Source organism: Giraffa tippelskirchi, chromosome 1 (genome assembly GCF_054371585.1).
Source record: "Giraffa tippelskirchi isolate mGirTip1 chromosome 1, T2T-mGirTip1v1.2.pri, whole genome shotgun sequence".
In the NCBI taxonomy this organism is placed as follows: domain Eukaryota; kingdom Metazoa; phylum Chordata; class Mammalia; order Artiodactyla; family Giraffidae; genus Giraffa; species Giraffa tippelskirchi.
The window spans coordinates 13,667,378-13,695,303 of record NC_137275.1 but is presented as its reverse complement, the minus strand read 5'-3'; the positions used below and the strand labels follow the sequence as shown (position 1 = coordinate 13,695,303).

At 49.9% G+C, this 27,926-nt stretch overlaps 1 protein-coding gene across 11 annotated transcripts in view; it reads left to right on the top strand.

The window, feature by feature from the left end:
- JAKMIP1 (janus kinase and microtubule interacting protein 1) overlaps positions 1–27,926 on the top strand; it is a 154,089-nt gene that overhangs the window by 81,943 nt on the left and 44,220 nt on the right. For 6 of the 11 annotated variants that reach the window (XM_081495566.1, XM_081495714.1, XM_081496058.1 and 3 more), the window contains 5 exons: positions 13,370–13,579; positions 14,449–14,568; positions 18,376–18,522; positions 19,302–19,442; positions 21,112–21,171. In XM_081495566.1, the coding sequence (XP_081351692.1) occupies positions 13,370–13,579; positions 14,449–14,568; positions 18,376–18,522; positions 19,302–19,442; positions 21,112–21,171 (678 nt within the window). Of the gene's footprint in view, positions 1–4,620; positions 5,116–13,369; positions 13,580–14,448; positions 14,569–18,375; positions 18,523–19,301; positions 19,443–21,111; positions 21,172–27,926 lie in introns of all 11 variants that reach the window. The other 5 variants (XM_081495560.1, XM_081495623.1, XM_081495586.1 and 2 more) reach the window with 1 other exon arrangement.

Here is a 27,926-nt window from a genome sequence, read left to right as displayed (position 1 = left end):
GGAGCTCCCTCAGTGTTATCTGGGGTGCCAGGCCACTGGGGGCAGAGTCCTTGACTTGTTGAAGCCCACAGTCTGGGGTGGGTAAGGGCAGAGAGGGCAGTGGTCAGTACATGGGCTCAAGATAGGCCATGGAGCTTCCAGCTGCTGCCCACCACTCAACAGCTGGTGATTCTTGCAGTGAGCAGGCCATCCTGGTCTTGATCTACCCTGGGTCAGGGACTAATCCAGCTACAGAAGCGAGTCAGCCCCATCCTGCCCTTCAGAGGCTGGCCCAGTGGGTGTGCTGGGAGGGTTGGAACTGGGATGTGTTCTGTGTGGTGATGGAGGGAATCACACTCCAGGGACCCAGAGGAGGCCCTGACCCAGTTGAGGAAGGCTTCCAGACCCTCCTGGAGAATGGAGGGAAGGCATCAGGCAGAGGGACCAGTGAGCCTAGGAGCCCGGACCCCCAGGGGAGTAGATACTGTCATTGGTTATTTACAAATTGCCAGGCCCATCATCCTTTCCTTCTTTCTTTCGCTCAGTCCACGGCTGGTTATTGAGCATCTACCGTGTGCCATGCTCTGTCCCAGAAACTGCGCTGCCCTGGAGACCCTCTCCCTGAGCTGGTGTCTAGTGGGGGAGGTGGGGAGCAAAGGCCAGGAGATGAACATGTGATATTTGTGCCATAGTGAAAAGTGCCAAGAAAGTAAGTCTGGAGAAGCAGGTGGAGAGTAGTGGGGTTGAAGTAGGGGTGGCTCTTTGGGGAGGTGGTCGGCAACAAAGGGGCGCTGCAGATGGGGGAGGGCAGGCCCTGCAGAGACCTGGCCGGGAGCCTTCCAAGCAGAGGAAACAGCTCGGGAAAAGGCCTGCAGGTGGGAAGGTGCCTGCGTGCCTGAGGTGCAGCAGGCAGGGAGGTGGCCTGAGCTGGGCGGTCAGGGGGGAGGACCAGAGAGCCATAAACCTGGGTCAGTCCTGAGGGCCGGGGAGGACTCGGGCTTGTGTGTTGCAGCCCCAGAGCTCTCCAGGGTTTCTGTTTGTGTTCTTCTGTATTTTTTATATGTATCCATTCAATCGTTTATATCACTACAAACTCTCATTTTATACTTTGGGTTGTAATCCAGTATGATTAGGTTGGCCAAAAAGTTCGTTTGGTTAATGAATACGTCGTTCAGTGAAGTTCTTGGTGAAAATGTCTTTTATTTTCACTTATAACCGAGTGGGCTTTTTAGCCAACGGGATACCTTATTTTGCTCAAACTGTTCCAGCTTTGGCCACTGGATCTCTTCCATCTGGCTCCTGTGTCCCTTTGACACCCCCGCCACTGTGGCTTTTCTTTGTTAATTTCTTCTCGGGCACACCCCTACTTTCTGGTCCTGTAAGGTGCTCCTGGTTCATCTTGGATGTTCCCTGCCCTATTCCTAGAGCCACTCACCAAGGACCTCTGGTTGCTTTTATTGGAAAATGGCATGAGAAACCAAGATCTGGGCACTGAGGGTACTCACCACTGCTGGCATCCCATTACTTCTGGGCTTAGCTAGAAGAACAAGGAAGTGTATGCATACATACTAATTGTGTATGTACACATGTCTAAGATATTTCTAAATGTAACATCTAAATGTAACATCCAACTGTATATTAAGTTAAAGGCGAGTTCTTACTGACATCCCCAGCCTAATCCACTACCACTTGGATCCTCTGGCCTCCTCCCCTTGCTTATGGTGTCCTCTCTCCAGCAGAGAGAGCCTGACCCCACCACCCACTCAGTTACTCAACACTGCACACACAGGGGTTTCAGAACAATTAGCCTGCACCCTGTGGATTTAGAGGGTAGCAGTGGGAAAATCTAACATATGAGTGCAGAGGCCTGTGCTGGCCACCAGGGGGCGACTCAGGGGCGAGTGCACAGGGGCAGAGGCAGGGCGATTGGTGAGGAGGTGACTGCCGTGGTCTCTTAGAGGGCTGCAGCTGCCAGCCTGAGCCAGGGTGGTCGCAGGGATGGGTTGAGGAGTGGGGGAGACAGCCAAGCGGAGGCTGACTTCACTGTGCCTGTTGTGGGCGGGGGAGGGGGGCAGCGTTCTTCCCGCCAGCCCCTCCCGCCTTGATGCGTGCCCTTTCTTGGTCATTTTTCTGTTGTTGCATTTAGAGCCCAGATGCTGAGACAAGGTTGGTAAGGTCCCCTCTTTTCCTGCTGCCCTTCTGGACTTGGTAGGGCAGCTTACAGGTGTCTGGCGAGTGCAGTGACACGTGACTTCTGTCAAGCTGCTCAACTGGATGGAATAAGGACGGGGTGCTCTGTGCACACAGGGGGTCACCCCCGCCTCACTGTGCTACACTTGGGTCCTTGCCTGGACTCGACCGTGGGCTTTTCTAGGGAGAGCTGGTAGGACCCAGCAGGGTCTTCTCCCCTGGCCCATCCACTGTGAGCATTCCTGGCCCCTCTGTTACTGTTAGTGTCAGCTGGCCCCCTCTGCCCCTCCCAGGGACAGGCCCAGCCTCCCCCACCCCCAGGCTGCCCTGCACACACCTCTGTTCACACTGTCCACCTCCCTCCTTCCTTTACTTATGGGGGACCAGACTTCCCTTCATCCACTCATCCACTTTCAGCTTTCCTCCTCCCAATAGTCTTCAAGGGGCAGCTGTTGATGGACCTGTTTCATAGGGAGGGATCTGGGAGGTTTTATAGTCAGGGTTATTCAGACAGAAAAAGAACCAGTAGGAGAGAGATGGAGGGGGATTTTTTTTTTTCTTCAAAAAAGGTGGCTCACCTGGTCATGGAGACTGACAAATCTGAAATCGGCAGGACAGACAAGCTGGAAATTTCAGGGAGCATGGATCGCAAAGTAATGAGGCAGAATTCCTTTCTCATCAGGGCATCTCAGTCTTTTCTGTTAAGACCTTCAACTGATTTAAGGCCTTAAGTGAGGTCCACTCACATTATAGAGGCTCATCTGCTTTACTCTGGGGCTGCTGATTTAAATATTAATCATTAAAAATACCTTCACAGCAGCATCTAGACTCGTGTCTGGCTGAATGACCTGGTACCACAGCCCTGCCCAGCAGACACGTAACCATTAACCATCTCAAGGTTAGGTAATTTGCCAAGGGAAATGCGCTCATTGGCACAGATTCAGAATCCGACAAGATCCCATCCTTTTGACTTCAGATCACTGTCAGTGTTAACCCAGGAAGTCAGGACGGAGTTGTTCCCTCAGAAGGAGTGTGCTGGAAGCACTTAGTTCCTCCCTGGGAAATCATGCTCAGTATTTAAAGTTCTGGCATCCTGGCCCTTAGTCCCTTAGGAAGAGGCCCATTCTAGCTCTCAGGCAAGATGGGCCTTCTGACTGGTCCTTGTTTTATTTCCGTGATTGTGTGTGATGTAAGGAGACTTGTGTCTTTGCCTGATAGGTTTTATTTGCTTTTTTCCCTGCTGTTTTAAGTAAGGATTTGTCCACCTCAGGTAACACTGTAAAACTCCTCACCTAAAATTAATTTCAGCATGTTGGTGTGCTATAAATAAACAGTGTGGTCCGGGGGAAATGATGCCCCTTTCCATGGAAACAGCCTGACCATGAGAGACACATTTGTTTCGGTTCTTTGGAGATGGGTGTCATTTAGAAAACAAATGGATTCCTGTGTAATGTGTGTAAGTGTGTGATATTTGAAATGGAAAGATCGAATAAAGCCTTTTGGAGTATTTGAAGAAAACACTCCCTTGGCACATTTTACAAATAATGTTCTGTTTGCTGAATAGACGAATACGTTGTGGTGGGGCTGGCAGCCTGGCATCTGCAGAACACTTTCTCTGGGGCCAGGGACCTGGGAGTAAAGCCTGGCTCTGCCCCTTGGCAGCCCCTCACCCCAGGCAGGTCACTGGGACATCACTGAGCCTTGGTTGCATGCATGCTAAGTCATATCCAGCTCTTTGTCACCCTATGGACTACAGCCCACCTGGATCCTCTGTCCATGGGATTTCCCCAGGCAAGAATACTGGAGTTGCCATTTCCTCCTACAGGGAATTTTCCTGATCCAGGGATTGAACCCACATCTCCTGCATCTCCTGCATCGGCAGACAGATTCTTTACCACTGAGCCACCTGGGAAGTCCGAACCTTGGCTGCCTCGTGGCAAAACAGTTGCCCTCATCCTGGGGTGACGAGGGGTTCATGTCGCTGCGGCGCTGGAGCCCCCTAGTCCCAGCTGGGGAGTGAGGGCACCTTCGTTCCCCACCCCCCTTCTACCTTCACCTGCTCCGTCTCCTCTAACTCCAGAGCTCAGGGCAGGAGCACTGGAAATGTATTTCTCGACTGCACTTTGATGAGACAGATGATTACTGCAGGGCATATTTTGTGACTGATAAATTGTCTTTCCTCAGAAAAACTCCAAATTGGAGGGGATGTCCGAGCCTGACCCTCCTCTCCAACACCTTCAGATGGTTTTCCACGGCTGGGGAAATCTCAGTAGAACAGTAGGGAAGAGTCTGGGCGGCACTGATGGAGGTGGCCGCAGGGGGAACTGGAGGTTGGGGGCCCAGGAGGGTCTCAGGGGCCTGTCATACAAGAAGGGACTTGGGGAGGTGGCAGCGAGCCTGGCCGGCGCCCCCAGCCCTGGCCCTGACCGAGTCTCCCCGCTCTGGCCGCAGGTGGGCAAGCTGCGTGAGCGGCTGCAGGAGGCCAAACTGGAGCGCGAGCAGGAGCAGCGACGGCACACGGCCTACATCTCCGAGCTCAGGGCCAAGCTGCACGAGGAGAAGACCAAGGAGCTGCAGGCACTGCGCGAGGTGCTCATCCGCCAGCACGAGCAGGAGGCGGCGCGCACGGCCAAGATCAAGGAGGGCGAGCTGCAGCGGCTGCAGGCCACGCTGAACGTGCTGCGCGACGGCGCGGCCGACAAAGTCAAGACGGCGCTGCTGGCCGAGGCGCGCGACGAGGCGCGCAGGGCCTTCGACGGCGAGCGCCTGCGGCTGCAGCAGGAGATCTTGGAGCTCAAGGCGGCGCGAAAGCAGGCGGAGGAGGCGCTCAGCAACTGCATGCAGGCCGACAAGACCAAGGCGGCCGACCTGCGCGCCGCCTACCAGGCGCACCAGGACGAGGTGCACCGCATCAAGCGCGAGTGCGAGCGTGACATCCGCCGGCTGGTACGTGTGCGGCCCCGCCCCGCCTCGCGTGCACGCCGGTCCTGCCGCACACGCACTCCCGCACTCCCCGCGCATGCGCACCCTATCTCTCTCGTACACAGGCACCATGTCTTGTGCACAGACAACCCCTCCTTGCGCACACATGCGCCTCATCCTCCCCTTGTACACAGTCACCCTGCCCTCCCTGCCTACAGACAACGCCTCCTTCCGCGCACACGCGCCCCATCCTTCCCTGACGCATGCGCGTGGCCTCTCTGCAAGCATGTGCCCCATCCTCCCCTCCTGGAGCAGTAAATGGGGACCACTGAGCTCCCAGCCTGGCTCTTGGCCCTAGGGTTCCAGCAAAGCCCCTCCCATCTTGGGCGCGGAATGGAGGCTTCAGCAGGGCTCTTCTGTCGGTAGGAGACACCGTAAGAAATTGAAGGATTGGAGGCGGAAGGAGCAGGTGTCCTTTTGAAGTTCTAAACAGCTGTCCATCCCTAGACTGGTCACCAGCCAGTGACAGAGCATCAGTTCACATCTTAACAATCCACTACCAAAATGGCAGAAGAGATGCACTGATTTTAAATTTCTAATATATAGAAAATGTAAGCACATACCAGGACTGAGGTCTCAGAGGTGTTCTGCAGCCCCTTTCCCCTCCGTGTATGGAGGCGGTGTTGTCACCTAATAGGAAAAGAAGGCTTTGGAGAAGGTCTTTTCTGGGTGTGAATCCAGACTCTTTCACTTGTCAGCCGTGTGACCCCAATCAGGTTGCATACAATCACTAAGTCTCTGGTGCCTCATCTACAGGAGAAATGATCACATATCTGTTCTAGCATGCTGAGAATAAAGTTAAGCCTCTATCAACAGCCTATAGTTTCTGTGATAGGAGACATATAAAATATGTTCCTCTGTCATAGGAAATGTATAAAAAAAGTGAAAGTGTTAGTCGCTCAGTCGCTATACCCATGGGCTATAGCCCATCAGGCTCCTCTGTCCATGGGATTTTCCAGGCAAGAACACTGGAGTAGATTGCCATGCCCTCCTCCAGGGGATCTTCCCCACCTAGGAGTCGAACCCAGGTCTCCCACATTGCAGGCAGATTCTTTACTGGCTGAGCCAGCAGAGAAGCCCCAGGAAATGTATCCTTAAGGGAAATAGAATGGGGAGAAAACAAGTATTTGCCCAAGAGATGTACTGAGCTTAGTTTAAAATGTACTGAGGACTTGGTGTCTGTGTGTGTGTGTGTGTGTGTGTGTGTGTGTGTGTGTGTGTGTGTGTGTGTTAGTCACTCAGGTGTGTCCAATTCTTTGCGACTACATCAACTGTAGGCCCCCAGGGTTCTCTGTCTATGGGAGTCTCCAGACAAGAATACTGGAGTGGGTTGCCATGCCCTTCTCCAGGGGATCTTCCCGACCCAGGGACTGAACCTGGGTCTCCCACACTGCAGGCAAATTCTTTACCATCTGAGCCATCAGGGAAGCCCGAGGGCTTGGTATCTGTTTCCATTCCAGTGCCAAGTAGAAATATCCCCAGTTCAGATTGTCCCAGTGTGTGGGGGCCACTTAGGAGACTAGAGTGAAAGGAATTAATGTCCGTTTCTCCAACTATTCCCCCACTTGATAAACGTCCCTCCTCAGACAGGCCTCATGGCAAACTGTTCAGAAGGTGGCCTGCATTTTGTTTCTTTGTCAGCTGAACTGGATTAGAAATGCAGGAAGGCTTCCAGGCTTCCGCTTACACATTTAACATGCCTCTTAAGAAACAGTTGAGGAGAAAAAGGCAATTGTGGTCAGTGTGGGGCCATTGGACTCATTCCTTAGATCAATTAGGATTAGGTCTGAGAACCCTGTTACACAGGGGCTGAAAATCTAGAGTTGATTTCTCTGTAATGTGTGAAGTCTGGACAGGGCTTCACAGAGTAGTGCAGGCCACAGGGCCTCTCAGCTTTCCCCTCAGAAGGGGCTCTGCGAGGTGGCCCTGTTCCTCATGGCCCCTCCTGCCATGGAGTGCCAGCCATCACATCTTTATCCCAGGTTGGCAATAGGAGGACAGATGAAGGAGGGTGTAGTCGTCTTCTACCCCCAGGTGGTTGCTGGGAATCCTTGGCCTTCCTCTGCTCACACTGTATTACTCCAGCCTCTGCTACCACGTGGCCCTCCCCTTTCCCGCATGGCCATGTCTTGTCCTCTTTTTATAAGGACACCAGTTAGTGGATCTGGTTGTGTTGTGTTAGTTGCTCAGTCGTGTCTGACTCTTTGTGACCCGCAAGAACTGTAGCTCACTAGGCTCCCTGTCCATGGGATTTCCCAGGCAAGAATACTGGAATGGGTTGTCATTCCCTTCTCCAGGAGATTGTCCCAAACCCAGGGATCGAACCCAGGTCTACCTGCAATGCAGGCAGATTCTTTACCGTCTGAGCCACCAGGGAAGGCCCACCCCAATCTGTTATGACTTCATCTCAGCTTAACATCTTAGTTACATCTGTAAAGATCCTATTTCTAACAGGTTCATATTCTGATTTTCCAGGTAGATGTGAAGTTAGATGGGGACACCATTCATCTACAGGTACCAAGGAGGAGAAGGCAATGAGTCTTGGGGTAGCAGCTTGATTCCTCAGACTTTGCTAACAAAATTATCCCCAAATGGATGGATTTGTTGGGAACTGGCTAAACTGAGGTGTTCACTGAGACACGTGCACTGTTGGATGTGCCTGCTGAGAAGTGGCTAGATTCTGTGCCTGTGGGGCAGAGAGACAGCATAGGGAGGGCTCTGGAGAGGCTGGCTTGAGTCTGATTCATGGATCTGCTGCTGCCTGGAGTGTGGGCACATTCACTGCTCTGGGCCTCAAGCTTATCTGTAAAATGGGATAACGTCTACATAGAGGGTCTTTTAAAGACTGAGAAAGAGCATGTCTCTTAAGTACAAATGTCCTGAGCTCACAGTAGCAAGTAAGTAAGAAGTGATAGCCATCATCCAGACTTGTTTTTTCTCTGTCAGTTAGAATCTTATGGTTGCAAGTGACAGAAACTCTACCTCAAACCAGTTTTCTTGACTAAAGTAGCTGGACTAGCCTCAGGCACAGCTCCAGTGGGACTAATGATGTCACCCAGGACCTGGGTTTCTTAAGCTCTGCCCCATCTTTTATCATCCTCAGACTTTAGACTCTCAGTGTCCTGGTGAGATGCCATCATTGTGTCAGACTCCACGTCCTCACAAGAAACAGCCCAGAGAAAGTGAGAGAAGCTCTTTCTTAACTCCTAAGAGGAGAAGGCAATGGCACCCTACTCCAGTACTCTTGCCTGGAAAATTCTATGGACGGAGGAGCCTGGTAGGCTGCAGTCCATGGGGTTGCTAAGAGTCGGACATGACTGAACGACTTCACTTTCACTTTTCACTTTCATGCATTGGAGAAGGAAATGGCAACCCACTCCAGTGTTCTTGCCTGGAGAATCCCAGGGACGGGGGAGCCTGGTGGGCTGCCGTCTATGGGGTGGCACAGAGTCAGACATGACTGAAGTGACTTAGCAGCAGCAGCAGCAACTCCTAAGAAGAAATAGGAGGGTCCTAGCAGCAGCAGCAACACCCTCTTCAGGTTGTTGACTCTGAGTAGGTCATGTATCCATCCCTGAACCAATTACTATTAATGGGCGGGGCCATGCATGTGGTGTGAGCCAATCAGGGCCTGCCCTGGGAATTTGGAGTGGTGCAGCCCCACCCCCTCTGGTGGTGATAGTGAGAATGTCAGAGAAGGAGAAATGGATGCAGGGACCAATCCAGGAATGTCCCGCACACTCAGGTGATGGGGTTTAGGGAAGCTCAAGAAGGTCACTGTCAGACGTTCACACTTCATTACCATCCTCAGGGCAGGGGGCAGGATCATGAAGATCAGGCTGGGAGCCAGACCAGAGTCAACAAATAAGAGTGCCTTCACAGCTGTGTGAGCTGGCAGGTCTCCTAACCTCTGGAACCTCAGGACTCTGGCTGGGGAAATGTGACAACCTAGAAAATGTTAGCTCCAGAATCTATTTCACATTGTCCATCCATTCCTGGATGCCATCTCTACTAGTAGAGACTGTTTTCTAGGAACCTGTTCCATGTGATTGGGTTTAAGCCCTTTGCTCACTTACTGGAATCAAGTAGGGAACTGATGCTCTTCTAAGCTGAGAATTTCCGGAGACAACTTGCTTGTGAAGCTGTGCCCTCTTGTGGAAGGAACTAGTGTAATGTGGTGGCGGGAGGGTGTGCTTCTGGGCCCCAGAGCAAAGCCAGAAGTGTGCAGCCAGGATGATGAGGGGGACAGACTGGAACCCTACCTGTTAACTTGTAACAACTTGCACCACTAATTCCCCTGGCTTTATTTTTTTCTCCTAGCACTAAGCATGCTCTAGGCTACTCCAGTATTGACTTCTGCTTTTAGCTACCCTCCCTTCTGGAATGGAAACTCTGAGGGCAGGGACTCTGTGATCTGTTTTGCTCATCAGTGTTTCCCAGCATCTGTTGATGGCACTCAATTCAGTATTGTTGAATTCAGGAAAACAAGTTTAAGTGGTTTAAATTAATGAACTCCTTCCCCATGTTCTTACTGTTTCTGGGTTGAAATTGGCAGTGGCAACAATGTTTCCCGCATCACTAAGAGTTCTTCCCTACAACGGGGAGCTGCTCCCCATCACCTTCAGAGCAGGTTTAATCAAAGCGGGGAGCTGCAGACGGACCGTCACCAGGGGGCGCAGCAGGCACGTTCTGCAGGTGCTGAAGGAGACACTGCACCGCGCGCATCCTTGGCTGGAGATCCAGGAGATTGTCTTGGGGGGCGAGGAGGGATGCAGAGGGCAGGGGAGCATCCTTTTTTTTTTTCTTCAAAGAAAGACCACTCAAAGAGCTTGTCAGAACTCTGGGACTTTGCTTGAAAACCTCAGTCTGGAGTTTTAAGGGTACCATTTTCCTCCTTTGTAAATCTCAGTTATATTTTTATCAGTTTTTCATGGTCTGCTGTTTAAATAAGATAGCCAGGAGCTAAAGTAGATTAATGATGGCAGCCAACATTGATTGTGTGCTTATAAGATGCCAGGGTCTGTGATAAATTCTTCCTGTGGTTGATCCGAATCTCCCCCTAGTTAAACAGGGTGTTCTCAGTGTCCCCACATTACAGAAGCTGAGGCTAAGAGAGGTGACCCAGCCTGCCCAGAGTCACACAGCTGGTGGGGGCAGGGATTTGAGCTTACTTCTGTCTGCCCTCAGGACAGGGCTCTTAACCAGTATTCTCTGCTTTAGTGATCTGTGTCTCAATTCAAGGTGTTACGATTCAGAGCTAGGAGTTTCAACTTCTGATTCAGGTTACAATCAACTTCAATTTGTACCCTCTGAGAGTGTGCTGAGTGAGAAGGGCGTTTGTATTTGTTTTCTGGGTCTGCCTTAACAAATGGCCACAGACACACTGAAGTTTATTGCCTCACTGTTCTGGATGCCAGAAGTCCAAAATCAAGGGGTCGGCAGGCCCGTGACCCACTGAAGTCTCTCGGGGAGGGCCCTTCCTTGCTCTTCGGCTTCTGGGGCCTCCAAGCGTTCCTGGGTTTGTGCCTGCATCACTCCTCCCTCTTACGTGGCCCTCCTCTGTGTTTTTCCTCTTCCTCTCTGTCTTCGCTTTGTCCTATGGGGGTGCTTGTCATTGGATTTAGGACCCACCCAGTTAATCTAGGATGATCTCCTCATCTTAAGGTCCTTAATTACACCTGCAAAGACCCTTTTCCCAAACAAGTTTCTATTCGCAGGTATCTGAAGTCAGGATGTGAACATACCTTTTTAGGAACCACAGTTCAAACCACTGCAGTGTTCTTCATATTTGCACACCAGAGGAGGTAAAAGTCTAGGAAGGACAGGAGCTACTACTTATTGAGACCTACTATGTGCCTGCAACAGTTATAATTAGAGTTGTTTATTTTATGCCTACCGTGTGTTAGGCACTTTCCATGTATTCATTTCACCCTCACAATAGCCCCATGATTATCCGCATTTCACAGATGAGAAAACTGAGGCATAGGAAGAAATCAGGTAACCAAACCAAGGTAGTGGAGCCAGTGAGTGGCGGCCTTAGGGCCAGAACCCAGCAATCCAGAAGCCTTGCTCCTAAGCAGCCTGCCTGTCTGCTATCCCCTTCTGTCCTCATAGTTCCCCTTCTAGGTGGAGGTGCCTACATCTCCATTTTACAAGTGAGCCTGAAGCCTGGAGAGGTCAAATGCCTTGCCAGAGGTCACACAGATCACCAGTGGGGGTTTAGTCTCCAGTTCATACCTTCTTACTCCATGCCTAGTACTTTTTCCTCTGTGGCAAGCTGTTTTATAGCACATGGCTTTAACCTTTGTGTTGGGTAATCAAGGCAATATCCACATTACATCACTTAACATACAGGCTTGCTCATGGCGGGCATGCACAGGTATGTGTTAAATAATATCATGTCATAAAGACTCTATCCAGAGTTTGTTGAGACCATTCTTACTAAAGCATTAGTATTCTTTTCAGAAGTTTTTTGTGTGCCTCATCTCAGATAGAATTTATTCCTAAATCCCATGATGATAATCACTGTAGTTGAAACTATTATGATTTTTGTCAATTAGTGAAACTCTAGTAGTGGGAAATTTTCTCTTTTAACACCTGTATTAGTTTCCTAGGACTGCTGTTACAAAGTACCACGGACTGGGTGGCTTAAGCAACAGAAATTTATTCACTCACAGCTTGGAGGCTAGAAGTCTGAAGTCAAGGTGTTGCAGGACTTTGTTCTCTGAAGGCTCTAGGGGAGGGTGCTTCCTGCTTCGTCCAGCTTCTGGTGGCTCCAGGTGTTGCTTGGCTTGTGGCCGCATCACCCCAGTCTCTGCTTCCAGCGTTTGTGTGTCTTTTCTCTTATAAGGACACCAGTCATTAGAGCCCACCCGACTCCACTGTGACCTCACCTTAACTAATTATATCTGCAAAGACCCTATTTCCAAATGAAGTCACATTCTCAGGTGGTAAGAAGGGCATGGATTTGGGTAGGGGGCACACCAGCACAGTGCCCTTCCTAGGGCGGTTTCCCAGCTGTTGGCTTTTGTGTCCAGAAACAACTGAAGTGTGTGGTGTGTGGCAGAAGCTTCCCCTTCATAAGCTTCTTTCCTGTGGGGAATGAGGGACGAGGCTGGGCTGGGTGAGCTGGGGCTCACGCCGAGGTTTGCACATGGGGAGACCGAGGCGCTCTGGGGCCCCCAGAAGCAGCCAGTCAGTTCTCTGACTGTAGGACTCCGAGAGATGTCAGAGCAGGGGGAGGAGGATGGAGCGCCAGCCGCATACAGGGAGTTAATGTTGTGGGTGAGGACTTGGCTGGTCGGGGAGAGGCTACAGAGGGGAAGAGGAAATTACTTGGAAGCTACAGATTTCCATAGTGACCAGGGGAGGGCGAGTCTGTAGAGTAGATAGAGACAGTCTCACAGAGGGCGAGGGGGTGGGGGGAGTTGATGAAGCATGATGTGGGTGAGAGTGTCAGATGGGGTGAGGAGAGAGGACAGAAAATTGTCTGGTGGGTTTGGGGGCCAGGAGAGGGTTGAAGACCTTAGCAAGAGCTGTTGACTGGAGGGGTGCAATCCACTCCAGTATTCTTGCCTCGAGAATACCCTGGACAGAGGAGCCTGGTGGGCTGCTGTCCATAGGGTCACACAGAGTCGGACACGACTGAAGCAACGTAGCGTGCATGCACGCCTTGGAGAAGGAAATGGCAACCCATGCCAGTATTATTGCCTGGAGTATCCCCGGGACAGAGGAGCCTGGTGGGCTGCTGTCTATGGGGTCGCACAGAGTCGGACATGACTGAAGCGACTTAGCAGCAGCAGCAGCAGGAGACATGGCCAGACGGGAGTGGGAGACAGGAGGACAACCAACTCTGACCAAGCTGAGCTGCAGGGGGCAGGGTGGGGGAGTGGCTGGATGGCCCTGGAAGGTCAGGATTTGACTTTATTTCATGAAGGTAAGAGAGAAAGAAACATAGATCAGTTTCGGGGTAAGTGTCTGGTTGATGATATAGGTGGTTGAACCCGCAGCTCTGTGCTTCTCTGTGCTGGGGCTGGTGATTGACAGGGGAGCAGGGCCTGGGCCGTGCCCTGCGGTGTCTCTCTGCCCTGTGTTGCCGAGTCCAGCCACCCTGGATCCACGGAGCTGCTGAACCTTTCCCTGGGCCCGAGGCCAGCAAGGGAGAGCTCTCCTTGGTCACAAGCCCCTACAGTCAGCTGCTTGTTCTTTCTCTTTGCAGATGGATGAGATCAAGGGGAAAGATCGTGTGATTCTGGCCTTGGAGAAGGAGCTCGGCGTGCAGACTGGGCAGACGCAGAAGCTGCTTCTTCAGAAAGAGGCTTTGGATGAGCAGCTGGTTCAAGTCAGAGAGGCTGAGCGGTACCACGGTAGTCCAAAGAGAGAGCTCCCGCCTGGCATAGGGGACATGGCCGAGCTCATGGGCGTCCAGGTGAGGGGCTCACGAACCACTGGGGCCATCGAGCCGACACCTACCCATCATTCCTCCCACTGGTCATTCTTCTGGCTAACTTGTCTGCCTGCCTTCCCCCTATCCCTCCTCCTTCCTTCCCATCCATCTGCGTACCCTCCCTTCTCTCTCGTGCAGACATTTCACTGTGGCCAGGCCCAGTGCTAGGCACAGGGAGTGCAGAGGGGAAGAACGGGCTGCTCTTGCCTCTCGTGGTCTTAGAGTTCAGTTGAAAAGAAAGAAATGAAAGCATGAGAGCTGAGTATCCAGTAAGAGCTCAGAAAGGGACCCAGTGAGGACAGTACATGATTTAAAGGCAGAGCCCCCCCACCCCGCCACCACCAGGAGAGGGAGCTCAGCCAGCAGACAGGGCACCTGGGGCCACAGTTGGTAGTTAAGAGGCACAGAGAAGGCTGAAGCTGCAGGCATTCATTCATTCATTCACTCATTCATTCATTCATTCACTAAATACGCAAGTGTCTGTTGGGCAGGCTGTGTGTAGACACCATGTGAGGTCCCGGCATCTCAGTGGTGAGCGAGGTGGGCACAGTGCCTGCCCTCGAGGAGCGTCCTGGCACGTTGGTGATGTGCCTTCGTCAGAGATGCCTGGAGAGCAGGGGCTGGGCTGGAGGGTCCCAAGATGTTAGGGAGCTAGTGGATGGTTTGCAGTCTCTTCACCTTGGAGATGGTCTTTCCACATGTTGCTTGACTTGGGGGAGTCCCAGCACGGCTGACAGTCCCCCTAATGAGGAGCTCACTTTTGTCCTGAGAGTTTTCCGAGAAGGGTCCATGAAGCGCTCTGACTCAGTTAAGCTTTTTCAAAGTACATTCATGTCTCGATTCTATTTTAGGATCAACATATGGATGAGCGAGACGTGCGGAGATTTCAGCTAAAAATTGCTGAACTGAATTCGGTGATACGGAAGCTGGAAGACAGAAATACCCTCTTGGCAGACGAGAGGAATGAACTGGTAATCAGCAACCCCCGCGCCCCCCACAGAGGCAGATGGAGCCTGCGGGGTTCGGGAGAGCATTTCTGGGGCCACAAACAAGGCTCTAAACAGGAAGTTAATACCCAGGCCATCTGGTTTTCTCTACTTTCCCCTGATTTCTTCCTGATTAAAAATCGAACACACGCTTGTTGAAGAGACCTCTTAGTACCCTTAGTTTCTGCAGGAATTTATCCTGAGCTGACAATCAGAGAAGTTCAGTGAGGGGTCCATGGAGAGGGTGTTCATTGCAGTAATGTCTCTATATAGTAGCAACCAAAACTGAACCAAAATGAAACGAAACCCCACTTGTTCGATCCTCAAGTACTGATCAAAATAACTATGGAACATTTATGCAGTGAACTGTATGCAGTCATTAAGAATGGTGTTTTATATCATATTTAACTGCCATGGAAATTTGTCCACAATAAATTAAATGATAAAAGCGGTTTACAGAACAAAAATATACTATCGTCATCCTGGATATTAGAAGTTGTTTTAGGTAGTGTGATTATGGACAGTTTTTACTTTTTGCTTATCTGTTTACTTTCTTTTGCATAAAAGGTCACATAGTTCTAATTTTAAAAGTAGTGAATGTGGACTTCTGGTTAAAAAAAAAATCTCAAGTAAAAATAGTATCTTCTTGAATATGTTTAAATTTGCAGGATAAACAGTTAAACTAATTTTTATGGAGTGGTAGTCAATATATAAACTTCTTGACAAATGCCTCATAGTATGTCTCTTTATTCGAAATTTTACTATAAAAGTAAGTGTATCTGTATTTTTGAAACACATGGAGATAAAAAGTGTTAATAAGTGTCACTTCTTCATGGTTTTAACAGGATCAGAATAATTTCACTTCCTTCCAGTATTTTTAAAGGCATATTTTTATATAGCTTTCATCAGACAGTCCATCTCATAGTATGTCTCCACTTATTGCGTAAATATTCACGAGCTTAAAAAAAAATCCCTCATGAGAGGCAGAATTGTTTACTAAATGGATTAGAAAAAATACCTTGCTTGAAACAATTCAGACGTTCTGAAGCATTTAAAGAAAGAATCGATAAGCTTGCCAGAACTGGGATTTTTTTTTTAATTTATTTTTAATTGGAGGATAATTGCTTTACTGTGCAATTGTTGGTTGGTTTTTGCCCTACAACAGCGTGAATCAGCCATAAGTATACATATGTCCCCTCCTTCTTTAACCTCCTTCCCACTCTCACCATTCAACCCCTTTAGGTTGTCACCGAGTACCAGGCTGAGCTCCCTGTGTTACGTAGCAACTTCCCACCAGCTGTCTTCTTTTTAATCTATTACACGTGGTAGTGTATATGTGTCAGTGCGACTTTCTCAGTTCGTCCCGCCCTCTCTTTCTCCTGCTATGTCCACGAGTCTGTTCTCTATGCGAGCGTCTCTGTTTTTGCACTACAAATAAGTTCCTCAGTACCATTTTTCTAGAGTCAATATATATTCGTTAATATGCAGTATTTATTTTTCTCTTTCTGACTTACCGTCACTCTGTATAACAAGCTCTAGGTTCATCCACCTCACTAGAACTGACTCAAATTCATTCCTTTTTATGACTGAGTAATATTCCATCTTACATATGTGTACCACAGCTTCTTTATTCATTCATTTGTCAGGACATCTAGGTTGTTTCCATATTGTAAATAGCAGTGCTGGGATCTTAAAATCATGAGATAACTACTGTTAATAGTTTGAGGTGTTTCTGACATGCTTTTAATGTTTATGTGAATGTCTTGACACCCATGAAGAGCCTTTTTTGTTGTTATTTTATGGTTACACACAGGATAGTTTCCCTGTGTATTATTGTTTTGCAACTTGCTTTTTTCCCTTGATGTATCAATTACCCTATTTCCCAGCAATGCCTGAAGATCTCCCTTTGTCTTTGTAACAACTGTCGAACTCTGTCCCTATGGCCAAACCATGGTCTATTCAACCACTCCTCTACTGGTAAAGATTTAGGCTATTTCAAGTTTCTCTGCTATTATAAACAATGCCACACAGAAGATACATTTCTGTCTTCACTGGCTTGAACCTTTATTTCTGCAGGATAGATTTCTAGAGGTACAATGTATGAGTCAAGGTACATTTTACATCTTAATGACTGCCATCAGTGTTTCATCTTAACTTTCACATCCTGGTGACTCAAAGCAGAGGTCTGCAGTCAGTCCCTTGTGTTTGGTTCTTGGTTCTGGAACTTTCTGTGTGACCTTGAGCACATCGCCCCACCTCTCTGTGGCCAGGTTCTTTGTCTGTGAAATGGGGATGGGAAGAAGCCCCTCCTGGGATCGAGGTGAGGGTTAAAGGAGAGGGGATGCCTGGACACATGGTGAGTACCTGATAGATGCAATGGGTCTTGTAACTGTCATCATATGGATGAACATTTAAGTTGTTTCTAATTTTCATCCATTAAAAGAACCCTGCAGAAGCTATATCCATGCATTTAGTTCTTGCAACAGGTGTCTGAGGCAGTTACTACCGTTGTTGTCGTTCAGTCACTCAGCCGTGCTGGGCTTTTTGCAACCCCATGGACTGTGCACACCAGGCTTCCCTGTCCTTCACTATCTCCTGGAGTTTGCTACTATTATTCCCATCTTATATATGAGAAAACTGAGGCTGAAAGTTTGGCTGTGGCCTTGCAGCTAGTGTGTGTGTCACCGAGGACACTGTATGCAGACGGAAGAAGTGTGGGTGCTTCTAGTTGTGCAGTCTCTCAGTCCCTGCTTCGTATCCCCCTCCACCGTCATTTCTCGTGCCTCCATCTCACTGGACTGGCCTGCACACAGCAGTCAGAGTGATGGATTGTTCTAGAAGGCAGACCCAACCACAGAATGGTTATGCCTCAAAGTCTTTGGCCAGAGGAGGGTGGGCGGGGAGGGCTGGCGAGCTGGGGGTGGAAACCAATGATAGAGTTCTCAGCTCCCTAAATCAGGCCTCACCAGGCCCACCCAGCTCTTCCCATCCCCCACATTTCGTGTTCCCACTGCCATCCATGAAGCTCCTTGGACGCGCCGTGTTCTTGCCCCTTCTGAACCCCTGAAAGTGTGCCTCCCCTGTCTGGAACATCCATGAGGACCTGTCTCACTGTGTTCTTACCTCTGCTACCATCTTTGCTCTCTTCCCCCATCTCTTGGACGGTCACCCCCATGGTGTCTTCCCTTTGATGCAGCCCCTAGGACTGCAGAAGCCTAGCCCCAGAGGGGCCCTCCAGATGCTGACCAGATTAAAGACTGGAGGGACACCCTACCAGTCACAGGGACCATGCTCAGAGGACTCAGGGAGTGGCTCAGGGCTGGGTGCCACCCCATCTATCTCATACCTGCAGCACTAAGCCGGGCCCAGGGATCCTCTGTTGTCTGAAGAGTGTTGAACTTGCAACTAAGTCTGCATCCGGGGAGAAATGGTGGCCAGGAGGAGCTAGATGGCTGGACTGACCTTTATGCATGTGAACCTTGACCTCTGGGGGTTATGCCTGGAGGTAAGGGAAGTGGGGATGCAGCTCAGGCCACTTGCCAGCAGGGTGACCTGAGGCAGATCTCTGGATCTCCCTGTTGGGCTATACCCCTTCCTCTTGCCTTGCCCGAGGCCCTCTGAGGCTCAGGTGGGAGCCTGCGTTTGGAAGCCGGGTATCTGTGGGCTCTTTCTGGTGTTTGCATCACAAAGGCCATGTGGTCCCTGCAGGGGTGGCCCCAGCCAGGTGGGATCTCCGCTGGCCTTCACAGCTGGGTCTTACAGCTGCTGCCCTCTGTGTCTGTCTGACCGCAGCTGAAACGCTCCCGCGAGACGGAGGTCCAGCTGAAGCCCCTGGTGGAGAAGAACAAGCGGATGAACAAGAAGAATGAGGACTTGCTACAGAGCATCCAGAGGATGGAAGAGAAGATTAAGAACCTCACGCGGGAAAATGTGGAGATGGTGAGTCATGGACCTGGAGCCCTTGTCTCTGCCTGGGCTCCTCCACCGGGTCTGCACCTCTGTTCTGCCATCTCCACCTGGGATCCTTAGGCTCAGCCCTCTTCTCTCAGCTTCCCCATCCCTGAAATGGGATTGAAAACATCAGTGCTGTAGGGGCAGGGAGAGGGTGGAGTGATGGCACAGAAGGTCCTCACAGAAGACCTGGCACATTGGGGCAGCTCAGTAGGCCAATTATTACAATTTTGCTCCAAGTGCTTTGAATCAGGGCCTTTCATTTGCTCCAGCAAGAATGATTGGTCTTTGTGGTCAGAGTGATGTCTTGCAGCTGATGGTTTAGGGCATACTCTGAGTTTCATTGTCCAAAGTAGTCTCAAGCACGCCTATTGTACAGCTGAGAAGACTGAGGCTCCGGGAGACGGAACACCCTTCTCCCTGTTCCCTGGCAGGTCCAGGTGTGAGTGTCCGTTTGTTACCATATGGTGTGCTCTCTTCCCCCAGCACCCAAGCTTTCCAGGCTCAGGGCAGATGTCCACCTCTCCCACCCCAGTGCCTGCTAGCCCTTCCTCTCGGCAGTGGGCATGGTCAGCCCCGCCTTGAGCCTGGCTGTGGTTTGCAGCTCTCCATTCCTCCAGCGTGGGGACCAGGGAGCAGTCGTCCCTCCCTCCATCCTTCCATCCCGTATCCCCAAGCCCGCACTCCTGTGCCCTGACGCACGGTGGGTCCCTGACAAGGGCTATGGACGAGTGGCCCTGCAGTGTCCTCTCTTCCCTTGGCTGCAGAAAGAGAAACTGTCAGCCCAGGCGTCCCTGAAGAGGCACACTTCCTTGAACGACCTCAGTCTGACACGGGACGAGCAGGAGATTGAGTTCCTGAGGCTGCAGGTGCTGGAGCAGCAGCACGTCATTGACGATCTCTCGCTGGTATGTCTGCGCCTGTGTCAGTGCCAAGCCCTCTGTGGGATGCCAGGAGACATGGGCCTCTGGAATGGCATCAGGGCTGCAGGCAATGTTGGGGCACCGACGGGCAGGGGAGTGTCTCACGGACCTCCTCCTGGTGATGGGGCCTTCCTGCTCCGTTCTTCCAGAAAGCAGCCTCCACTTGATTTACACGGCATCACCGGTATCTGGGAGTGGTTTCCATGGTTACTCTTTTTGCTCAGCTCTTACCCCAAGTTTGCTGCCGTTACGAAGCAGCATCAGCCTCTTTTGAAAAGAATCTCTGGCCTTTGTAGAGTGGGTGTGATCGATCTGTCCTGGAGACGTCTAATGGTTTTTTTTAGCCTATTATTGCAGACTGTGAACTTGAAAATCGGAACCTTATAATCAGACCGGAATTTGAAGGACTTGCTAAGATCTGTGTGTGTGTGTGTGTGTGTGTGTGTGTGTGTGTGTGTGTAAGATCAAGGAGGGGGGAGTGTGAGTACGTCTTAAGGAGGTGGAGTGTGACATCCAGAGAATTCTGCTGCTCTCTGTGGAAGGAGCTAAGGGACCAGGAAGGGAGCATCTATAGTGCGCTTTAGTTGCATCTTAGAAGCAAAGAGTACTTCAAAAAATAGAAAAGCCAGTGACCAGAGCTCTAGAAAAGGCTTTGACTGTAAGTTGTCCAGTTCACTTTGCTTGCCCATCTCTCCATCTCTGCTCCCTCCTTCCACTCACCCATCTATACTCCCTCCCCTCCTTCCATCCGCCTTTCCATCCTCCCCCTCTTCCATCCGTTCCTCCCTCCCTCCATCCTGCCTTTATTCCACCCCCCATTTATTCATTCAACCTTCCATTCATTTTGCTTCATTACACATAAAAGTCTTTATGCCACATAAGGTGAAAAAACACACCCAACGAAACTATGACAGGGTCGAAAGAGGAATAATAAACAGATAAGACGAGAGAAAATAAAGATGACAGCGTCAGTCAAGATCAGGAGGGACGCATGGGTGGACCATAAGGGCCGTTGCCAGCATATTTGTCTCTGGGTTTCCTGACAGCCAAAGAGGATAGGAACATGTGATAAGGAAGGAGAGAATGTGCTGGTTTCCTCTGGGGCAGAATGCTGCTGCTCCTGCTACTACCCCGTAGGTGCCATTTCTACTGACAGAAGCCACAAGTAATCACAGTCTCTTGCAGGGCAGGTTCTAGCAGTTATAGCAAAGGAAGAAGCTGAGAGTCAGAGAAATGAGGTGTGTGTCATCAGGCCGGGAGGAGGCCCCATGGGGATTTGGCTGCAGCTCTGTGTGAGATCGAAGCCACAAGATTTTTTCTTTTCTGTTTGGGGGTCACTGACAGTAGGTAACTAGTCAACACCGCCTGAAATTTTATAGCTTCCAGCCCCAAAGGCAGGCAGGCTGGCGTTTTACAGGACTGGCCAACCTTGGCATTTTTTTTCTGGGAGGGTCCAAGTCCAGTTCATGGTGTGGCTCTGTAGCTGTCAGTTCTGAGAAGCAGCCGTGCCTTGGGTGCTCAGAACCTGGGCCTACCCAGGTCCGGTGCAGACAGGTAGGCGCAGCAGCTTTGTGAGTTATGCCCTCTTGGAGCCAGTGGGTCAGCAGATGTGATGTGAGACTGGCTGAAGATGCAAACGGTTGTTTCCTTCTAGGAGAGAGAACGGCTCTTGCGGTCCAGAAGACATCGCGGGAAGGGCCTGAAGCCACCCAAGGTGAGCCAGTGGTGGCACAGCTGCCCTGCTCTGGCTCCATGCCAGGATCTGCAGGGCGGGTGGTCCAGGTATGGGGGAGGGGAGAAGCGAGCAACCCATAGAGGGGCCCTAAAGGCAGACACCGTCACATCTCTGCATGTTTAATGGGGAAAAACCTGTTATAACTACTTCTCAAAGCAACATAAATAACCAGGCCATGGACCTGGTTGCTGTCACTTATTCATGGAAAATTTACAGATGTATCCTATGTTTAGGCCTCTGGGGATGTGTGCCCAAAATTAAAAACATAAATACTTAGACCTTTTGAAGGACTTAAAGGATACCTTGTCTTGTTTTATAACATCTATATATCCTGTTTTGAAAAATCAGAGGCTTTAGGCTTTTTTGGAATGATGCAGAATGCATTCTTCCTGGAAAATGTGGTTTTTCCCATTTTATAGAGATAGTGTCCAAATGTCCAGTGAGGTGAGCAGAGCCAGGCTTGGAAAACTCAGATGCCCACAGGGACCAAGCTGGAAAGTAAAAGAGCAAATGGGTTTTTTTTTTTTTTAAGATTTTTTTGATGTGGACCATTTCTTAAGTCTTTATTGAATTTATTACACTATTGCTTCTGTTGCATGTTTTGGTTTTTTGACAAGGGGCCATGTGGTATCTTAGTTCCCCGACCAGGAATAGAACCCACACCCCTGCATTGGAAGGTGAAGTCTTAACCCCTGAACTGCCACGGAAGTCCTGCAAATTACTATTTTTAAAAAGACCTTAGTTTGCATTAACACCTGAAAACATTTTTCACTTCCATGAAGATGTGAGCCTGGTCACCTTTTTATTAAACCAGATGCCCCTCCTGGTTTATCTTTTGGTAGAGATATGGCTATATAGAAATATTTCTCATCTATAAAGAAAACAGCCGTGCAGATGTCTTACCAAATGACCATGGATATATATATGGCTTTGGTGTCAGTGGGACAATAGGGAGTGGTGGTGACTGTGAAGAACTGGGTCTAGAATATCAGCTGCTATAAGAAAGTGAGCCAGGTGGTGTCAGATATTTCAGTCATTCAAGAGACGTGGAAATCTCTGCATTAGTTTCCTAGGACTTCTGTAACAAGGTACCACAAACTGGGTGTCTTAGAAGAACAGAAATGTATTAGCTCAAGGTTTTGGAGTCTAGAAGTCTAAAATCAAGGTGTTGGCAGCACGATCCCAACCTTTAAGGAAATCCTTCTTTGCTTCTTCTTAGCTTCTGGTGATTTACTGGCAAATTGGTATTATTGGACAAGACTTTCCTTGTCTTCAGTTCAGTCAGTTCAGTTTGGTCACTCAGTTGTGTCCGACTCTTTGCAACCCCATGGACTGCAGCACGCCAGGCCTCCCTGTTCACCCCTATCCGTTCCTTGTCTTAAAGCTGCACAACTTCAGTCTCTACTTTTGTTGCCATGCACTGTTTTCCCTGCGTGTCTCTGCCTTTGCATAGCCATCTTCTCATAAGGACGTTAATCACATGGGATTAGGGGTCCACCCCAATCCAGTGTGCCCTCATTTTAACTGATTCTTGCAATGACCCTATTTCCAACTGAGGTCACACTCTGAAGTACTGGGGGGTTAGGACCTTAATATAACCTTTTGGGTGGGGGGGCTCAGTTCAACCCATAACACTTTTCTGTAAAATCTCAGGATTGTGAATATTGGTGAAAATTGTTTATAGTACATTTTGTGGGCCAAATAAAATATACCTTGAACCAAATTTGTACCTTTGGATAAATGTTTACTTATAGCATCTCATTTAATCGTCATAGCAACCCTGTGAGGTTGGCGTTATTTATTTTTAATTTTAAAATTACAGAAGTATATAGGTATAAAATATAGAAATGAGTCAAAGAGGAAAAATAAAAGACTGACATTTAAACTCAAGTCTAGGGCTCCAAGGCCCAAGCTTACGCCACCAAGTCAAGTTGAACGAGGTACAGGTCTCTATGCACTGACATTAGACTCTCAGAAATGGGAAGCGGTTCAGCAGAACTTGGTTATATTTAAATACATATTTTTATTATGGAAGTAGTATAGCCACATTATAGACTCTTTGGGACATAAGTGGTCCATCATGGCAGTACCTCCCCAGTGCAATCAATGGTGTTTTAATGCAATCTCCTCCCCCCATCCTTGTTCTGCTTCAATATTTTTAGATAATGTAGCTGTAATTATAGAATACGTTTTTGTACCCTGGGTTTTTACTTACCATTATACTATAAAGCATTTTTCCATGTTACGATGCTGTCATCATAAATATGAATTTTCAAGACTACATAATCTGTTGAGTGGATGGGCCATAAATTTGTTTAATGTTCTGTGTCTGCCGAGTGTGTCTGCTTCCAGCTCCTCCCGGTTGTGAATAATGCTGCAGTAAATGTGTCTACGCTTAGACCGCTCTTCACCAGCCAGTTCTGCTAGATTCCCTTGAGTGTTGAACGTTTCATGGAGTGACCACCCTTTCTGTCTTCTTGGACTCCCCACTTCTGTAAATGTAACCACAGTGAACTTCTTTTGTCCAGAAAACTGTGTCCGTATCGTTCCCATGGATAGATTCCCAGAAGTCTACATGTGGGTCAGAGGGTGTGAAGGCTTCAATCAAGAACATTCACCCTTCTGTCTGCTGTATAGAAGGGTTGTGTCATTTTGCACAATTGTCAGTAATGTAAATGATGGCCATTTTCACCACAAGACATGTTTAAAAAGCAACCATCTAAAGGAATTCAGTTTGTTGCACGAACTGGCTGTGTTGTGGCCTCATATACCCCAGAAAGGCTTTCAGGAAACCCAGTTTTGTGCCATGGCTGTATTTTTTAAATGTTATCAGAACATCTGGAATAAGAGATTGTTTCCCCTTTTCCTGTTTTTGAATCTGTCTGTGGGAAGAGAACTTTATAAAGGCCTAGACTGGACTTAGGATTTGCTAGGCTTGCATGTACTGCAGGCAAGGCGGGTGGGAGCTGTGTCCTGCTCACTGTGTCCTGGTCATTACCTGGCACAGAGTGGGTGCCCCTAAATAGTTGTTGCCTGAATAAACAAATTGCTCTTACTGGAAAAAACGCATTTACCTAACACTGGATCATTCCAGGATGTGGATGTTTGGTCACTGTAATTACAAGAGTTGGACGCCACTAGAAGGCAGAGTCTTGAAACCTCTAGGGAACTTCCTGACCTGGTTTGAGGTCTTTCCCATTTACTGTGACCCACCGGTATCTTCCTTTTTCTCAGGATTCAATGTACAGCTGTTTCCCTTATGCTCCTACTTAATCTCAGGTAGTCCAGGGCTGGACGGGATGGATGTGTGGATTCATCGGGGATCTGGGCAGGTTTTTAGTCCCCATGGCTTGCCTCTCAGGCATGGGGGGCTTCCCTTCCTTCTCTCCCACATGTCGCAAGGGTCAGTACTTTCTTTTCTCTCCTTAAATATCTGCATTACACTCTGTCCCTCATGCATCCATGCACTTTATCACTTTGTCCGGGTCTTTGCATGACAGAGTGTCTCGGTGAATGCATCGAAAGTTCCAGAACTTTCCGTCCCTGCTCTCCAGCTGTTGCAAGCCTCCTTGGACTCTTTAGTTCCCTGCGAAGGGGCTCCTCCATTTCCACAACACAGCCCAGCTGCTGCAGATGCTCTGAGGGCACAGCAGTCATCTTCCATGAGGGCCAGCGTGTCCCCAACGGCTCCCGACCTGTCTCACTGGGCTCCTGGGGACAAGACTGGTGTTGGATGTCCCTGCCGGGGACCTTGCTGTTGATTTCTCAGCCCTGGGTGGGGGTTGCAGTAAAAGGACCCTAAATGGTTCCTTGGGCCCTGTCCGGGGTTCAGGGCTTGCTCTGCAGAAGGTGTGATCAGGACCTAACTGAAAACAGAGCCCCTGCCCTGAAGTGGCAGGAGGTAGTGGGTCAACCATTGGAACGTGCAGCCTAGCAAGGGAGAGATGTGTCTTAGGAGAGATCTGGGCCCATAAAGAATGGCTAAAATCAGTACAATTTGCTCACTTGCCTTGACAGCGGAGCTGAGATCTTGGACGAGGCTCAGGAACCATAGCCTGTAGCAGCAGGGAGTCAGACTAGCTCCTAGCTGTGTAGCCTTGAACTCTGAGAACCTCAGTTTCCTGGTTCTTACAACAAGCATCATATCTATGGGATCAAATGAAGTGTCTGGCTCCAGGCCCGAAGTGTAGACAGGGATCAGTAAATTATATTATCGTTTTTCTTTCTCCCTTCATCTTAAATGAGTAGCTTTCCTTTGGAGGGCCTGTTAGATGCAGATTCCTAGGCCCTGCCTCACCCCCCCCCCGCCCCCTTCTAATTCATGGCCCCCATTTTTAAAAGAAGGGGCTTCCCTATAGCTCAGACAGTAAAGAATCTGCCTGCAATGCAGGAGACCTGGGTTCGATCCCTGGGTCAAGAAGATCCCCTGGAGAAGGAAATGGCAACCCACTCCAGTACTCTTGCCTGAAGAATCCCATGGACAGAGGAGCCTGGCAGGCTACAGTTCACGGGGTTGTAAAGAGTCAGACACGACTGAGTGACTAACATACTACTACCACATTTTTAAAAAGAGAGAGCTAGTCTTAGGTAGCAGTGAGGTGACATCCCCATCCTTTGAGGGAGGCTAGGAAACATCAAAGCACCACTGGAGAATAGGCCCTTCCTGGAATTCAAGCATCATCTCTGTGGTCCTCTCTCCTGAATGGATCAGGGGTCTGCTGTCACCAGGACACAGGTCACCCCCGGGGATCTTCTCGTAGGTCACTCCTGGTCTGCGGCTCCTGCATTCACTCCGATAGTACACCTAAAACCTATCCAAACTTGACCTTGCGCCCTGAGGCCAAGCCTACAGCCTTGTGGGAGGAAGAACTCGGGCACCCGAAGCTGCCCTGGGACAGAAGCCGGGGCGCCATGCCTTAGCCTGGCCACATGCCTGAGTGCTTTCCGTCACATGCGTGCTTTCTCCATTTTTAAGTAGCCAAAGAAACCCTTTTTCCCCTCTCTGGTTATTTCCACTTGACTTTGGTCCCAGACTGCCTTTTTCCCACGGCTCCGTCATTAGCCTTTGAGTGTGGGGAGCACTGGCTCCCGCCTTGTTTGTCGGGTTATGAGCCATTACTAGCACAGTGCCCGGCCCGCACTGTGGGGCTCGATCGCATGGACTAAGGGGGCTGTTCATCCTTGCAGTCTTGCTGGGGTTTCCCTCCAGGCAGCAGGCAGCCAAGGGCTTTTGCTGGGTGTTTCGGTCCCTGGAAGGGCTGAGGGCTTGTCCCTTCCAGCCTGGGCAGCAGCCCATCACCTTGTTCCCTCCTTAATGGCCAGGCGGGTGGCTAAGCTCCACATCAGAAGCACGTGAGGCCCCCCCGGGAGCTGCTCCAAGGGCGGCATGCTGGATTTGTGGGCCCTTTGGTAAAGGACTCGGGAAAAGACTGGGGGCCCTGGAGATGGAACATGGGCGCGGTTTTGAAGGTGCAGGGCCACACTCAGGCAGCTGAGTAGCTCAGCCGCACATGCAGTCTGTACTGTCCTACGTGGGGCAACATTGCAGGTTGCTGGGCAACGGAGAGAGGGAGAGCAGAGCTAGGAACCTGACTTGGCCAATGACTTGGCCATTTCATCTGCCCAGGGCACCTTACCTAGCATAGCAATGCCCATGGGGACATCCAGATCACTTCCAAAGACTTTGGAATAGACAGGAAGTAATGGCGGTCGTAAGCAACATATTCTAGCAGGACAGGAAACCCCAAAACCAGGAGTGAGCCTGGGGTTGAGACTCAGTCTCCAGAGAAGACCTGGCTCGAAGGCAGGTCTGCAGCTCCTGGACTCCTGCCTGGTGTTAGGAGGGGACCCTAGATCCATTGTGGAAGGACTTGAGGCAAAGGCTCCCTGATTCCAGACCCTCCCCTCCAGGCCCTTGCTTCCTCATCTGTCTCCACCTCTTTCCTTTGGGTCCTCATCTGCTGTTCTGGGACCATTTCCACAGCTCTCTGGCTGCTCCCCTGCTTCCAGCATCTTCCTCCCACCAGAGCTGTCTTTTTAAGGCACAGGTCTTACCCTGCCACCTTCTTCCTAAAAAAACTGTCCATTGGTTCTCCATTTTTTAGGAGATGAAGCTAGGGCTCTTTGGCTGGGCCCTCAGGGCCTTCCGGGACCTGGTCCTGCTCATCTCCTGCCCTGACCCTGTGGCAGCTCGTGTCCACAGGCGCTGAGCGGTGAAAGCCAAGGCACAACAACTCTCAGTGCCTCCCATCCCCCCATCCCCCTCACCATTGTCTTGGTGCATCTGCCTTGGGCATAACAGAGCGTCAGGTGATGGGTACAGAGGAATTTTCACTCTTGAGGAATTTCTGGCAAAGGGGGTCTAAGTAGATCCAGGAGGCAGCCCACTGTACAGGTGTCATGGTTTCCATAGAGCCAGGAATCCTTCTGCCAGGCAGAGGCTGTCTTTGGTTTTTCTTGAGGGTCCAAGTGCAGAGCAGTTTAGAGAGAAATCAGTCTTTAGGCTTGTTGCAGAACTCAACAGTCTGCAGATGGCTTGATTTCTAGGATTATCTCCCTCCTCCCCATTAACCGAGATTTTTTTTCTATTGCTAGCGCCAAAAATTCAAAGTCGTTTAAGCAAGTAAATGAATTTACGTAACTGAGAAGTCTAGGAGTCTGGTTTCAGGTATGGCTGGATCCAGATGCTCACACGCAATTGTCAGTGACTTGTCCATCTTCATCTTTTAAGTGTG